Below are 17,011 nucleotides of genomic sequence, written 5' to 3'. Positions count from 1 at the left end.
TGATATATATTGAAAGAAAAAGGAAAGACAATGATAATGTAAATTCAGCAAAATATTTCAGCTGATAAGTCTTCCAGAAAATCTGTAGAACAGCCCTCCCCAAGTTTGCCACTTATTCCTGTCTTAAAATTTTACACATTGTGTTTCCACCTTTGTTTGATAAAAGCTTTTTCATACTTTTCCACCACATGCACACATCCTGCCCTCCAACTCTTTAGATGCAATATAATGCACCAGAAAAGTGTGGACTTTGGAATCAGATCTAGGTTAATTCATAAATCCTGCTTTGTTCATTCAACAGATGTTTATTGGTACTAGACACTTGCAAGATGCACAGGTTGTATAGGAAGCAGGAGACCTGGTTTCAACCCTCAAGGAGCTTCTGTTACAGTAGATAAGATAATTAGAAAATAAGGATATAATAGAAATATATAAGTACAAATTGTGATACATGCTTGAGCAAAATATCAGATTACTAAGAGTAACAGTAACATAAGACACCTAACTTAGGTTGAATGGTCAGAGACACCTCTCCTGCTCTGTCATCTGAGCAAAAATGATTTGAATTTTATGAAGATCAGTTTCTTATCTGTAAAAATGAAAATGAAGTGAACTCTTCCCCCATGCTAGGGATTGAACCCATGCTAGGCAAGCATTCTACTATTGAGCTACATTCCTAAGCCCATCTATCTTTCTATCTATCTATCTATGGATAAGGTCTTGCTAAATTGCCCAGGCTGGCCTTGAATTTGAGATCCTCCTGACTAGCTGAGATTACAGACATGCACCACCATGCCCAGTGAAGATAACTTTCTTATTCTGTCATTTGTGAAAATTAAGTGTAATAACATATAAACTACTTGTGATAACAGAGAGCACTGAGTAGATGTTACTGGCCCTCTTTAAACTCTACTGTTTTCCTCACAGTACTCTTTTTCAAGTAACTATATTTGATTGATTTCCTAATACTCGCTAACTTTGTCTTCTTCACTCCAAATAGGGCTCAGAGTGGAATGCTTCCAACTTAGAAGACTTACAGAACCGAGGGTAAGAACATAAAGCAATTGCTGATATCCTCATGTGACAGAAATCCCTATTTAATCTTTACATTTTCCCATTAAAGAGGTATCAATGAGTAATTTTAATCTTAAGAGTTACTTCCAATTGATTCTAATCAGTTATGAAATAATGAAAATTTAAATGGCTGTTTCATCCTCCCAAGAACTGCTCAGTTATAGGCAGACGGGGGAGGGGGGTTCGTTTTGACTTGGTTTGCTTTGGTTCTGTGGGACTGGGCATTTAACCCAGGACCTTGTGTATGCTTGGCAAATGCTCTATCACTAAGTTATATCCCTGGTCTTTTTCTTTTTCTTTTTTTTTTTAATGAGTCAGGATCTCACTAAATTGCTTCGGCTAGGGGCCAGGGATATAGCTCAGTGGTTCTGGCACCTGCCTCACAAGTGCAAGGTCCCAAGTTTGATCCCCAGTACCAAAAGAAAACAAAAGACAAAAACAAAATAAAATAAATTGCCTGGGCTGGCCTTAAACTTGCTATCTTCCTGCTTCAACATCCTGAGTAGCTGGGATTACAGGCATGCACTACCACACAAGGGAAGATCATCTAATAGAAGGACTTCTAAAGCAAATTTCCAAGTCTTTGGTGCTGTTTAAAGTCAGTGTAGTTTTTGGTTCCTATTTTATGTAAGAGTACATAGAGCTGCATATTTTGGGTTAACAGAGCTGTTCATTCAGCATATATTGAACATCTGTGGGTCAACCACGCTGTTCAGCTAGTAATCCACAGACTAAAATTAGATTCAGTTCCTGTATTTTTGTCCTTTTCTAGCTGTTTGAAGATTAAATAGTTTATGAATATAAAATGAGCAAGCTCTTGAAATTGAGTAAGAAAATTTACCTTGTATTTAAAAATTACCCCTAGGCAGTGGGGTTATAAAGACTGCAGCAATTAAGACTATAGTGAATATTCAATAAACAAAAAGCTATCATAGTCCCTTTTTTTCTTTTTTTGGCGGTACTGGGGATCAAACTCAGGACCTTGCACTTATGAGGCAGGCGCTGTGCCACTAGGCTGAATCCCTGGCCCAAATCATATTCCCTTTTTACTTCTTAGCTAATCCAGCTACATTTCTCAGTGAACTTCACTTCAGAATAAAGATCATACCATTAAGAAAAAATATTGAGGCCCAGGGATTTAGCTCAGTGGCACCGCACCTGCCTCACAAGCACAAGGTCCTGAGTTCGATCCCCTGTACTGCAAAAAAAAAAAAAAAAAATTGAGCGAGGGATGTGACTCAGTGGTAGACTAGCACCTGCCTAGCATGTGTAAGGCACTAGATTCATTCCCTGGCACCACAAAAAGAGAAGAGATACAGAATCGACACACAAAAATCAATAACATTCCTGTACACCAATAATGAAATCAGGAAAAAATTCCATTCAAGATACCTTTAAAAAAATTAAGTATCTAATATCTAGGAATCAACCTAGCCAAGAAAATAAAAGACTACTGTAATGAAAACTACAGAACTCTGAAGAAAAAAATTTAAGAGGACTTTGAAAATGGAGAGACATCACTTGTTCATGGATCAGCAGAATTCATATTTTTAAAATAGACGGCATATTACCAAAAGCAATCTATAGATTTAATGCAATCCTTATTGAAATACTACCAACATTCTTCATAGAACTAGAAAAAACAATCCTAAAATTCATATGGAACCAGAAGAAGCCTACAATAGCCGAGGTAATCCAGAGCAAAAACAACTAAGCACAAGGCATCACAATACTGGATTTCAAGTTGTGCTACAAAGCAATAACAAAAACAGCATGATGGTACTGGAACAAAATAGACTTGTGAATCAGTGAAATATAACAGAAGAAACAGAAAAAAAACCCATGAACCTTCAATCATGTGATTTTTGATAGAAGGGCCAAAAACATATGTTGGAGAAAAGATAGCCTGTTTAACGAATGATACCAGGAAAACTGGTTATCCACATACAGAGGATTATACATTTTCTGTATTTCATACAGAAACTAAATCCATATCTCTTACTCTGTACTAAAATCAAAATGGATCAAAGACCTAGATATAAAAAACAAATTTTGAAACTACTGGAAGATAACATAGGGGAAACACTTGAAGCCGTAGCCTCAGGCAAGTGCTTCCTGAACAGAACTCCAGTAGCACTGGAAATAATACCAAGAATCAGCCAGCTGTGGTGGCACACACCTGGAATCCCAGCACCCTAGGAGGCTGAGGGAGGAGGATCACAAAGTTTGGGCACAGCCTTAGCAATTTAGTGACTTAGCAAGACCCTGTGTCAAAATAAAAGAAGGCTAGGAGTGGAGCTCAGTGTGAAGGCCCTGAATTCAATCCCCAGTAAAAAAAAAAATAAAAATTTTAAAATTAAATCAAATGGTATTATGTCAGATTAAAAGGCTTCTGCAAGACAAGGAAATAATCAACAGAGTGAAAAGACAGCCTACATAAAGGTAGGTTGCTATTTTTCTGAAAGAAGATTAATATCTAGACTATATAAAGAACTTTAAAAAAAAAGTAACCCCCCAAAATAAACGACCCAATCAAAAAATAGTCAAATAAACTGAATAGACATTTCTTGAATTACAAATGGTCAATAAGTACATGAAAAAATGTTCATCGTCTTTATGTTTTTAAACACAACTTTATTGAGAGATAATTGGCATACAATAAATTGCGCATATTTTAAGTATAATTTAATAAATTTTTACATAGGTAAATACTCATGAAACTATTGCCTTTCTTTTTGGTCTTTTATTTTGTACTTTATATATTAGGTTTCTCATAAGACAAACCATATGATATTTAAGCTTGTATGCCTAATTTACTCCACTTAACATTATGGTCTCATGGTACATCCATTATCCTACAAATGACTCAAGTTTGTCCTTCTTTATGGCAAAATACTACTCCATTGCATATGAAGGTCACATTCTCTTTATCCTTTCATCTGTTTATGGACATATAGCCTGCTTCCAGGATTTAGCTATTATGAATTTTACAGCCATTAGACATAGGTATGCATGTATCACTGTGATGTAACATCTTTATTTCAGAAAGATAATCTAGAAGGAGAAGAGCTGGGTCAAATGGAATTTCTGTTTTTAGTTTTAGAGGTAACTCCATGGTGATTTATACAGTGGTTGTACCAGTTTACACTCTCACCAACAAAGAAAGGTTCCTTCTCCACACCCTGCAGCCTCTCCCATGTTTGCTATTATTTGATTTCTTGATGATAGCCATTTTTTTGGAGTGCAGTGAAATCTCAGTGTTACTTTAATTTGCCTTTCTCAAACGTCCAGTAATGATGAACATTTTTTTATGTATTTACTGGCCATTTATACTTCTTCATCTGAGAAGTGTCTATTCATTTCAGATACCCAATTTTTACTGGGTCTTCAAATTTGGGGGTCTAATTTTTGAATTCTTTATATATTCCACATATTAATCCTTTGTCTAGGAATAACTGACAGAGTTTTTTTCCTGTTCTGTAGATTATCTCTTCACTCTTTTGATGATTTCCTTTGCTGTGCAGAAGCATTTTAATTTGATATGATCCCATTTGTTGATTCTTGGTTTTATTTCTTATGCAGCCAGGGTTCTGTTCAGAGTCTTTGCCTATGCATGTGTATTCCAGAGTTTTATTTTGTCTTCTAACAGATTTTTGCTTTGCTATTTTGATCTTTGATCCATTTTGATTTTACTTTAGTGCATGGTGAGAGATATGGATTTAGGTTCAATCTTCAGCATGTGGATAGTCAGGTTTCCAAGCACCATTTGTTTAAGAGGCTGTTTTTCCTCCAGTGAAAGTATTTGGCACCTTTGTCAAGACAAGGTAACTGAGTATGCTTGGGGTTGTTTCTGCATCCTGTATTCTGCTCCACTGATCCACAAGCTTTTTTCCTTTTTTCTTGTCAATACCATGCTGTTTTTATCACTGTAGCTTTGTAGTATAACATGAAATCCAAAACTGTGTTGTTTTCCCCCCTTCCTTTCCATGGTTGCTCAGATTTGCTTTTGCTATTCTAGGTGTGTTCTTGTTCCATATGAGTTTTAGGGTTGTTTTCTCTAGTTCTGTGAGGAATGCTATTGTATTTTGATTGGGATTGCATTAAATCTGTATAGCAACTTTGGAAGTATGGCCATATATAGACTATATTGGTTCTGCTTATCAAGAACAGGGGATATCTTCCCATTTTCTGCTATCCTCTTCCATCTCCTTTTTCAGAGTACTATAGTTTTCATTGTAGAAGTCTTCCATTTCCTTGTTTAGGTTAATTTCTAAGTATTTCATTTTTCTTTTTCTTTAATTTTATTGGTACATTTTAGATATACAATATAATGACATTCATCATTGGGAACTTGCACTTTTACATAATCTCTCTTGGTTCTTATTTTTTCCCCCTTCCCCTGCCCTCCTTTAACCCCTCCATCCCTCCCTATTTACAAAGACTTTGTTTACATTTTTTCATTTTCTCATATTGATTCCATTCCCTTCTTTCCTTTACCCTACCCCTCCAACTTGCCCTTCCCCTTTGCCCCTTTTCTTCCAATTTCACATTATCTATTATAACTTTTAGTCCTATTTACACTTCTAGTTTCTCACACTAGAGAAGCTATTCAGTATTTACACGTGTCCTATTTATTCCACTTAAGAGTATCGCCTCAATGTGCATCCATTTAGCTATAAATGTCTCTAATTTCTCATTTTTTATAGCTGAGTAGTACTCCATTTTATTAAAAAACCACATTTTCTTTATCCAGTCTCCAGTTATGGGTATTTGTGCTATTTCCAAGTTTTAGCTATTACAAACTGTGCTGCTATATACATGGATGCACATATATCACTGTGGTATGATTCTTTTAATTCTTTGGGGAACATACCCAGAAGGGTCAAATGGGACTTCCAGTCCTAGTTCTTTGAGGTATCTCCATACTGATTTCCACAGTGGTTGCACCAGTCTACACTCCCACCATCAGTGGAGCAGTGTTCCTCTTTCCCCACAACCCCACCAGCATTTGTTATTGGTTAATTTTATGGTAGCAGCCATTCTTTCTGGGTGAAATCTCAGCGTTGTTTTCATTTGCATCTCTCAAATAACCAGTGATGTTGAACATTTTTTGATATGTTTATTTGCCACTTCTACGTCTTTGTCTGAGAAATATCTCTTCATTTCAGATGCCCATTTTTGGATTGGGTCTTTAAATTTGGGAGGTCTGATTTTTTTAAGTTCTTTATAGATTCTAGATAGTAGACGTTTATCTGAGGAACAGCAGGTGAAAATTTTTTCCCACACTGTGGGTTGTCTCTTCACTCTGTTGGTGGTTTCTCTTGCTGTGCAGAAGCTTGTTAATAAGAAGAGGTCCTACTTGTGGATTGTTTGTGCTACTTCCCAGGCAGCTGAGGTTTTGTTCATAAAATCTTTTCCTAAACCAATGTCTTCAAGAGTTCTACCTAACCTCTGTTCCAGCCAGTTCAGTTTGTTTTAATATTTAGATCTTTAATCCATTTTGATTTTAGTTTAATGCCTGGTGAGAGATATAGGTCTAGTTTTAATCTTTGGCAAGTTAAAACCCAATTTTTCCAGCACCATTTATTAGAGAGGCTACCTTTCCTCCAGTGAGGGTGTTTGGCTCTTTTGTCAGGGATGAGGTGGCTAAGTGTGTCTGGAGTTGTTTCTGCATCTTCTAATCTGTTCCACTGGTCCTCAGGTCTGTTTCTTTGCCAGTACCATGCTGTTTTTATCACAGTAGCTTTGTAGTATAGTTTCAAGTTGGTGGTTGTAATACCCCCTGCCATGTCTCTGTTACCTAAAATTGCTTTTGCTATTCTGGGTCTCTTCTTGTTCCAAATGAATTTTTAGATTGTTTTCTCAAGGTCCATGAAGTATGCTCCTGAGATTTCAATTGGGATTGCATTGAATTAATATAGGAGTTTTGGAAATATGACCATTTTCACTATGTTGATCCTTCCTACACAGGAGCAGGGGATGTCTGTCCATTTTCTGATATCATCTTCAATCTCTCTTTTCAGAGTGCTAGAGTTTTCAGAGAAGAGATCTTTGATTTCTTTTGTTAGGTTGATTCCTATGTATTTCAGTTTTTTGGATGCTATTGTGAAAGGACTTGTTTGCCCTATTTCTCTCTCAGTGAGTCTGTTGTTCATGTACAGAAAAGCTATTGATTTTTGTGTGTTGACCCTATATCTAGCTACTGTACTGAATTTGGCTATTAAGTCTACAAGACTGTTTTTAGAGTTCTTGGGGTCTTCTATATAGAGTATCATGTCATCTGCAAATAATGACAATTTGACTTCTTCATTTCCTATCTTTATTCCTTTTGTTTCTTTCTCTTGTCTAATTGTCGCATCTAATGTTTCCAAGACTATATTGAACACGAGTTTTGACAGTGGACATCCTTGTCTTGTTCCTGATTTGAGTGTGAAGGATTTCAGTTTTTGACCATTTAGTATGATATTGGCTGTTGGTTATTCATAGATGCTTTTATCAGATTGAGGTAGAGACCGTCTCTTCCAATTTTTGTAGGGTTTTTATCATAAATGCATGTTGGATTTTGTCAAATGCTTTTTCTGCATCTACTGAGTTGATCATATGGTTTTTGTCCTTGGCTCTATTGATATATAGTGTATTACATTGATTGATTTGCATATATTGAACCATCCCTGCATCCCTGGGATGAATTCCACTTGATCAGGGTGTATGATCTTCTTTATGATCTTCTGCATTCTATTTGCCAGCATCTCATTAAGGAATTTTGCATCTATGTTCATTAGTGAGATTGGCCTATAGTTCTCTTTTTCAGTTGGGTCTTTCTCTGCTTTGGGGATCAAGGTGATGCTTGCTTCCAGGAATGAATTTGGGAGTATTATTCCCTTTCAATTTCATTGAAGAGTTTAAACAGTAGTGGCAGTAGTTCCTCTCTAAATGTCTTGTAGAATTCAGTGGTGAAGCCATCAGGACACAGACTTTTCTTATTTGGTAAGTTTTTAATTATGTTTTCAATTTCATTGATTGATGTTGGGTTGTTTAGAATTTTTAGGTCTTCTTTGTTCAACTTTGGTAATTCACACGTATCTAGGAATCTGTCCATTTCTTCTGTGTTGTCCATCTTATTGGCATATAGTTTCTCAAAGTAGGTATTGATGATCCTCTGAATTTCTGCTGGGTCCATTGTAATTTCATCCTTTTCATTCCTAATTGCATGGATTTGGGCCTTTTCTTTCCTTTTCCTGTTAAGGTTGGTTAAGGGTTTGTCGATTTTGTTTATTCTTTCAAAGAACCAACTCTTGGCTTCATTGATTTTTTTGTACATTCTCTTAGTCTCCATTGCATTGATTTCTGCTCTGATTTTTATAATTTTCTCCCTTGTATGAGCTTTGGGTTTGTCCTGCTCTTCTTTTTCCAGAAGCTTGAGGTTCAGCATCAGGTTGTTTAATTGGGCTCACTCTGTTTTCCTAATATGAGTATTCAGTGATATGAATTTCCCTCATAAAACTGCTTTCATTGTGTCCCATAGATTCCGATATGTTCTATTGTCATTGTCATTTAATTGAAGGAACTGTCTGATTTCTTCTTTAATTTCCTCTGTGAACCATTGGTTATTCAGAAGTGTGTTGTTCAATTTCCATGTGTTTATGAAATTTTTGCAGTTTCTTTTGCTATTGATCTCCAATTTCATCGCAATATCGTCTGATAATATACAGGGGATAACTTCAATTCCTTTGCACTTAAATATGTTCTATGAGCGAGTATGTATGTGGTCTATTTTGAGAAGGACCTGTGTGCAGCTGAAAAGAATGTGTATTCTGATTTTGTGGGGTGGAACACTGTGTAAACATCTGTTAAGTTCATTTGTTCAAGAGTTGGATTGAGTTCTAGTATTTTGTTGCTTATTTTTTGTCTAGTTCATCTATTTGTGACAGTGGGGTGTTGACGTCCCTCACTACTATTGTATTAGTTCTTATTTGATGTTTCATGTGCGTTAGTATTTCTTTTATATAGTTGGGCACATTAGTGTTTGGTGAATATATATTAATGATTGTCATCTCTTCCTTTTGGATTGTTCCCTTTACAAGAGTGTAGTGTCCTTTTTGTCTCTTTTAATCAGTGTTGGTTTGAAATCTACTTGATCTGCAAAGAGGATAGCTACTCCTTTTTGTTTTTTGGGTTCCTGTTGCTTAGAGTATTGTATTCCACCCTTTAACTTTCAGTCTATGAGCTTCTTTTTGAATTGTGTTTCTTATATGCAGCATATTGTTGGATCTTGCTTCTTGACCCATTCTGCCAGTCTATTTCTTTTGATTGGTGAATTGAGACCATTAACATTGATGGTTATAACTGATACATATTGACTTATCAGTGTCATAACTTTTTCTTTCTGTTGGATTCTCCCGCTTTGTGTTTAATTTCTTTTTTTTTTTTTTTTTTCTTTTGGTACCAGGGATTGAACTCAGGTCCTTGTGCTTGCGCAGCAGGTGGCGGAACCACTGAGCTAAGCCCCCGGCCCCTTGTGTTTAATTTCTTGTCATGCCTGATGGATTCATTCTTCTGGGCTTCCTGGGGTTGTGATCCTCATTATGTTTTCCTAGGATATTGTCCAAACTTTTTTGGAGTGCTGATTTGGTATTCATGAAGTTCCTAAGGTGTTCTTTGTCATGAAAGTATCTTATTTCTCCATCTGTTTTGAAAGATAGTTTTGCAGGGTACATCAATCTGGGTTGGAGGCTGTTTTCCTTTAGGGCTTGGAATGTGTCACTCCAAGCTCTTCTTGCCTTGAGGGTTTGCGTTGAGAAGTCTGCTGTGATTCTGACGGGCTTTCCTTTGTATATGATTTCTTTTCTCTAACTGCTTGTAGAATTTTGTTCTTCTGTGGGGTTTCTGGAATCTAAATATTTTATGCCTATGTGTAGATTTTTTTTGATCAAGGTTAGTTGGAGTCCTATATGCCTCACTTGTCTGTATGTCGAGTTCTTTTCTCCTCCTTGGAAAGTTTTCTGCCATTGCTTCTGTGAACAGTTTTTTTATGTCATCTGCACTCTCTCCTGTTTCGTCATTGATTCCAATGAGTCTTCTTTATATTGTCTAGCAGCTGCTGGATTGATTTCTCATGGTCCCTTACAATTTTTTTTTGGTACTGGGGATCGAACTCGGGTCCTTGTGTTTGTGCAGCAGGCAGCGAAACCACTGAGCTAAATCCCCAGCCCAGCCCTTACAATTTTAAAGCAATTTTTCTCTTCCTGGTCACTAATAGCAATCTTATCTTCTATATCTGAAATTCTGTCTTCACATTGGCTCATTCTGCTCCATAGACTTTCAATGGAGTTTTTAATCTCCTGGAAATCCGTTTGCATCTGTTTTATGGATTCCATTTGTTTCTTATGTTGAGAGTCCATCATGTTCCTCAGCTCCTCTCTAGATGTATTAATCATGTCTTGCACTATGGGCACAATCTCTGCTGTTATCTGAGAAATTATTTCTGATTTCGTTTTTTCCAGATCCTCTTTTGTTGCCAGTTCAGGGAGTCCAGGTGGTTGTGTATCAGAATATTCCATCTCGTTTCCCTTTGGGGTTGCTGTAGGTGATCTGGAAGTCTGATTTTGAGGCTTCTTTACATGTCTTGTCATTTTGACTGGGGAGGTGGGGGGTGGGGGTGTGCTGCTGGTGCCAGCATGGCTCACTTCCTCTGTTCTGGGAGCAGTGGTACGTTAGCCCAGAAGCCTCCTCCTCTGAGTGGTGGCACATCAACCTGGAAGCCTCCTCCTCTGCACTGGGAGTGGTGGTGCATCGAACCAGAAGCCTCCTCCTCTGAGCTGGGAGCAGTGGCACCATATTTCATTTTTCTTGATGCTATTGTGAAATGTATTGTTTTCCTAATTTCTCTCTCAGTGAGTTTATTAGTGTACAAGAACACTTGATTTTGTGTGTGTCTGTGTGTGTGTGTCTGTGTGTGTGTGTGTGTGTGTGTGTGTGTGTGTGTACCAGGGATCAAACCCAGATCCTTGTGCTTTCAAGGCAGGCAGGGGGACCACTGAGCTAAATGCCCAGCCCCAGCACTTGATTTTTGAGTGTTGATTTTGTATCCTACTATGCTAATGAATTTAGGTATTTCTGGGAGTCTTTTGGTGAAGTTTTTGGGGTCTTCTGTATAGAAGATCATATCATCTGCAGATAGTTACAATTTTTCTTCCCTTCCTATCCATATCCCTTTTATTTCTTCCTAACTGCTCTGGCTAATGTTTCGAGAACAATATTGAACAAGAGTGGTGATAGCAGACATCTTGTCTTGTTTCTGATTTTATAGAAAAGATTTCATCTTCTCTCCATTTAATATGATATTGGCCATTGGTTCATAATAGATGGGTTTTATCAGGTTGAGATAAAGACCTTCTATACCTATTTTCTTCAGGATATTTATTATGAATGGATGTTTGTCAAATGCTTTTTCTGAGTTTATTCAGTTGACCATGTGAGTTTTGTCCTTGCTTCTGTTCATGTGGTATATTACATTTATTGATTTGCATATGTTGAACCATCTCTGCGTCCTGGAATTAATCTTACTTGGTCATGATGCAAAATCTCTTTAATGATTTGCTGCATTCTCTTTATGGACACTTGTAATGTTAAGAGTTAATTGCTATCGTAGAGATCTCTTGTATAGAGTTGCCTGTCAGTGATGTACTTTGGGCATGGCTATAGTCCTTTGCATCAGCCCTAATATCTGACCACCTCAGTTAATTTGGGAGGGAGGATGCAGTAAAATTGGCCCAACACGAAGTTCTCTAGGAATGCACTCTAGTATTGTTAATGTCACAGAGGTAACCTGGGTGTTGACTTACGGGGAAAACCCATTGATAGCAACAATTATGTGACCCTGGTAATATCAAACAAATTGGCTTCAGGAGTATCGTCCAAGACAAATTGGATACTAGCATACCATAAGAACCAATTATATATCACCCTTAACCATAGAGAGAAATCCATTTATAGTGTAAACGTTAAGACAACCCAAGTATTGACTTATAGATAGTATATACTAAATTTTATAGCTATAGCTCCACTAATGGTAGGAAAGAATTCAACAATAATTTTATGCAGTTGACCATCTAAAGTTTAATAAATCTAAAGATTAATAAAGCTTTATGGTTATACTATTAAAGATATAGTAGGTTGGAAATAGGAGAATGCAAGAGGAAAAATTTGAAACCTTAAATTATATAATAGGCTATATGATAGTATGACTTTAAAACATAGCCATACCTGGAGATGAGACCCACCTGTCTCATATACTTTTTTTTTAAACTTTTTTGTTTGTTAACTGATACATAAAAGCATAAATTGTATACATTAATGAGGTACCATATAATGTTTCAGTGCATGCATACATTGTGTAATGTTTGAATCAAGTTAAACATATTTGTCTCTTTGAAGATCTATCATTTCTTTATGATGAAAGCTTTCAAAAGTCTTTCTTGTAGCTTTTTGAACTACATAGTACATTATTGTTATCTATAGTCACCCTACTGTGTAGTAGCACACCATCATTTACATTTTGTGAGACTAATTTAGAAAATAGAACTGTATTTGTTTTAAAAGAATGGTTGGATGCCCTGACATGTACTTAGGTCTTGTTTTTTTAAATTCAGTGGTTCTTAAGCTTTAATGTGTGAAGAATCACATTTCATGGGTCTATATACAAAACTTATGTACTACCATGGGTTTTTCAACTGTTTTTCAAGCAGATTTCTACCCAGTCTGCTCACTTTAGAACATAACCCCAAGTAAAGTACTTCTCCATAAAGAGTTACTGCTAAGATAGCAAAAAAATCTGAGTGCCAGTGCCAATTGGCTACAACTCTGTAGTGAAAAGAATGGAGAAGCTTTGTCCTGCCTCTGGAGAGATAGTGCCAGAATCCATTACTGAATGTTACTGAAATATACAAGTGCAGGTGGGGGTTTTCTTTTCTTTTCTTTTCTTTTCTTTTCTTTTGGTACCAAGGATTAAACTCGGGTCCTTGCGCTTGCAAGACAGGCAGCAGAACCACTGAGCTAAATACCCAGCCCTGGGCATTTTATTTTCAATAAGAGAGATGTGCTTATTCTTTTTCTAAAGGTTTTATTGAAATGTAATTCACATACCAGATAATTCACCCATTTAAAATGTACAATTCAGTAGTTTTTAGTAAATTTTTCAGAGTTGTTCAACCATTCCCACAACCAATTTAGAACATTTTTTTCCCCCAAAAGGAAAGCTTGTGCCCTTTAGCATTCAGCTCCCATTTCCCTTCCTTCCCCAATCCCTAAAACTTACTTATATCCATCAACTGACAAATAGCTACTTTTTTGACTATTGTGAGTAATGGTGCTGTATTTGTATATGAGTTTTGGGGTGGACTTAATGTTTTCATTCCTTATATGTTTATACTTAAGAGAGGAATTACTGGGCCATACATTAACTGTTTCATTTTAGGGGGAACTGCAAAACTATTTACCATAGCAGTTGCACCATTTTGTATTCCTACCATATCCTTGCGCTTTTTTTCCCATTTTTATTTTTATTAGTACATGTTTGTAGTACATAATATTCACATTCTTTGTGAGGAGTTGGTACATGTACATAATCTTAATTCTTTTTTTATTCCCTACCCCTCCTTCCCCCTTCCCTCTATCTCTTGATTCCCTTCCTATTTGAAGATCTCCCTATTTCCTATTATCTGTCTTTTATTTTGTTCTTTATGTATGCCACATGTGAGCTTGTATGTCTGATTTATTTTACTTAACACTATAGTTTCAAGGTGCATTCATTTTCCTACAAATGACTCAACCTATGACAGAATAGTACTCCATTGTGTATAAATACCACTTTTTTCGGGGGGGGGGGATGAGACAGGGTTTTGCTATGTGGTTCAGGCTGGCCTTGAACTCACTTATGTATTCAAGGCTGGCCTGGAACTCACAGCGATCCTCCTGCCTCAGCTCCCAAGTCCTGGGATTACAGGCATGCACTATCATGCCCAGCAGTACCATCTTTATCCATTCATCTATTGATGGACATATAGGCCGCTTCTAAGATTTAGCTATTGTGAATTGTGCTGGGGCAAACATGAGTATTCAAGTATGTCTTCAACTCTTTCCGGAAGATACTATATCTAGAAGGGGAATAGCTGGGTCAAAACTAGTTTTAGGCCAGGCACAATGATGCATGCCTGAAATCCCAGCACTCAGGAGGCTGAAGCAGGAGGATCACTGTGAGTTCAAGGCCAGCCTGAACTGCATAGCAAGACCCTGCCTCTAAATAAATAAATAAGCCCTGAAAATTATAAAAAGAATATTTTAAAACTGGTTTTAGTTTTTTTGTTTGTTTGTTTCTTTGTTTGTTTGTTTTGGTTTTGGTACCAGGGATGGAACTCAGGACCTTGTTCTTGCAAGGCAAGGTTTTAGTTTTTTAAGGAGTCTCCATACTGATTTCCTTAATGGCTGTACTAGTTTACATTCCCACCAACAATGTATAAGGGTTCCTTTTTCGTTGCAGCCTCTCCAACATTTGTTATTATTTGACTTCTTGATGATAACCATTCTTGAGTAAGATGGAATATCAGTGTCACTTTAATCTGCCTTTCCTTAATGGCCAGAGATGTTGAACATTTTTTCATGTATTTATTGGCTATTTGTACTTAAGAATCTGTTCATTTCAGTTGCCCGTTTTTGGATTGGGCCCTTTTTGCGTTTGTTTTTGTTTTTGTTTTTATTTTTTGTACCAGGGATCAAACTCACGACCTTGTGCTTGTGAGCCAGGCATTGGCACCACTGAGCTAAATCCCCGGCCCACAATTGGGTCTTTTATTTGAGGGGCTTAATTATTTTTGGTTTCTAGATGTTAGTCCTCTGTCCAAGAAATAACTGGCAAAATGTTTTCCCACTTGTCTCTTCACTCTGTTGATCATTTCCTTTGATGTGGAGAAGCTTTTTAATTTGATGTGATCTCATTTGTTGATTCTTGGTATTATTTCTTGTGAAACCAGGGTTCTATTTTTAAAAATCCTTGCCTATGCCTATGTCTTCAAGAGTTGTACTTATCTTACCTCCAATGTGTTGTTTCTGTTTCAACATTTAGGTCTTTGATCCATTTTGATTTGAGTACATGGTGAGACTTATGGGTCTGGATTCAAACTTCTGCATGTGGATAGTCAGTTTTTCCAGCACCATTTGTTAAAGAGGCTGTCTCTCCTCTGGCATATGTTTTTGGCCACTTTGTCAAAGATTGGGTAGCTGAATATGCCTGGAGTTGTTTTTGTATCCTCTATTCTGTTCCACTGATCCACATTTCCCCCCCGCCCTTTTATTTTTGCCAATACTGTGCCAGTTTTTTCACTGTAACTTTGTAGTATAACTTGAAGTGTGGGCTTTTGATGCCTCCTACTTTGCTCTTGTTGTCCAGAATTGCTTTTGCTATTGTGGATCTCTTCTGATTCCATATCATTTTTAGGATTGTTTTCTCCAACTCTATGAGGAATGTTCTTGGTATTTTGATCCGAATTGCATTAAATCTGTTTATCAGTTTTGGAAGTATGGCCATTTTGACAATTTAGGTTCTGCCTATCTAGGAACAGGGACTATCTTTTCATTTTTTGATGCCTTCTTTGATTTCCTTTTTTTTTTTTTTTGTACCTTGGATCAAACTCTGGACCTTGCACTTGCGAGGCAGGTAGCGGCACCACTGAGCTAAATTCCAGCCCTTCAATCTCCTTTTTAAGAGTCATTTGCTTGGGCCGGGGATGTAGCTCAGCAGTACAGCACCTGCCAGGCAAGTGAGAGGCCCTGAGTTTGATTCCTGGTACCCAAAAAAGGAGTCATTTGCTTGCTTTTTAAATTTAAAAAAAAAAAAAACAACTTTTTAGTAATGAGCTTTGATACTAAGTTAAAACAGATTTGATTCATGTCCCAGAAATATTTTGGCCATTTGGCCTTAACCACATTTGACCATATGGCCTTAACCATATTTTTCTCTTTTCATAGTTACTTCTTTTATTTCCAAGATTCAGTTCATCAAGCCCCACATTTGGTTCTGAGAAGGAAACAGCTTCTTCAGAATCTATTTCATATCCTATTGTTGGAATAAACTCCAGTGATGTCTAGGTCTATATAACACTGAAAAAAGATAACCTTTGGCTAATTAAACTAAGGCACTTATTGAGATGGTACAGTGAGAGATAATAGAACAAATTTTTGATAAACCCATTTCTGTGTGCAGTTCAGTATGTGAGAACTCTCAGGCACACCCTCTGCCATAGCAGCCAAGAATGCAACCAGACTGAGTTAAAGGAGTTTAAAGTCCAAGTTTCCTCTGACCCTCCCAACCCAGGCCTCATTTGCCTTTCATTATTTTAGAGAGTAACAGAGCAATTTCTAACAATTTAGCATTTAGAAAAATAGAAATTTTTTCTTTTCTGTTTTTCTTGGGGTACATGTCAATAGTCTAATTTTATACAATTAATTTCCACAGAAAATTAATATTTTGGTAATTTTGTGACACAAATTATGTTAGGAATCTTAAGTTGATTCTTTGGAGAAAAACACAAGCCCATATGAAAAGACTTCCAAAAATATGATTGTGTTGGGTATGGTAGAGCATGCCCATAATCCCAGCGCTCAGGAGGCTGAGGCAGGAGGATCACCCTGATTATGAGGCCAGCCTGGACTATATAGTGAGTTCAAGGCCAGCATGAACTACATAGTGAGTCCCTGTCTCAAAAAAAAAAAAAAAAGATTGTGTAACTATGCAAAACTGAAAATGGAATTTAAGCCAGGAGTGGTGGTGCATGCCTGTAATATTAGCTACCTGGGGGCTGAGGGAGGATCATGAGTTTAAGGCCAGCCTGGGCAACACAGTGCAACCCTGTCTCAGAACTAGAGATGTACTTCAGTGGCAGAG

The 17,011-nt window shown here is 37.0% G+C and overlaps 1 protein-coding gene across 8 annotated transcripts in view; it reads left to right on the top strand.

Annotated features, from left to right (window-relative positions):
* Ssh2 (slingshot protein phosphatase 2) overlaps positions 1–17,011 on the top strand; it is a 303,918-nt gene that overhangs the window by 253,767 nt on the left and 33,140 nt on the right. For all 8 annotated transcript variants that reach the window (XM_087191951.1, XM_087191952.1, XM_087191950.1 and 5 more), the window contains one exon: positions 1,001–1,047. In XM_087191951.1, coding sequence (XP_087048077.1) covers positions 1,001–1,047 — 47 coding nt within the window. The remainder of the gene's footprint in view (positions 1–1,000; positions 1,048–17,011) is intronic.

Source organism: Heterocephalus glaber, unplaced genomic scaffold (assembly GCF_053883595.1).
Source record: "Heterocephalus glaber isolate CG9 unplaced genomic scaffold, H.glaber_assembly_v1.0 deba00001564, whole genome shotgun sequence".
Taxonomy (NCBI): Eukaryota; Metazoa; Chordata; class Mammalia; order Rodentia; family Bathyergidae; genus Heterocephalus; species Heterocephalus glaber.
This window is presented reverse-complemented; position numbering and strand designations above follow the sequence as displayed.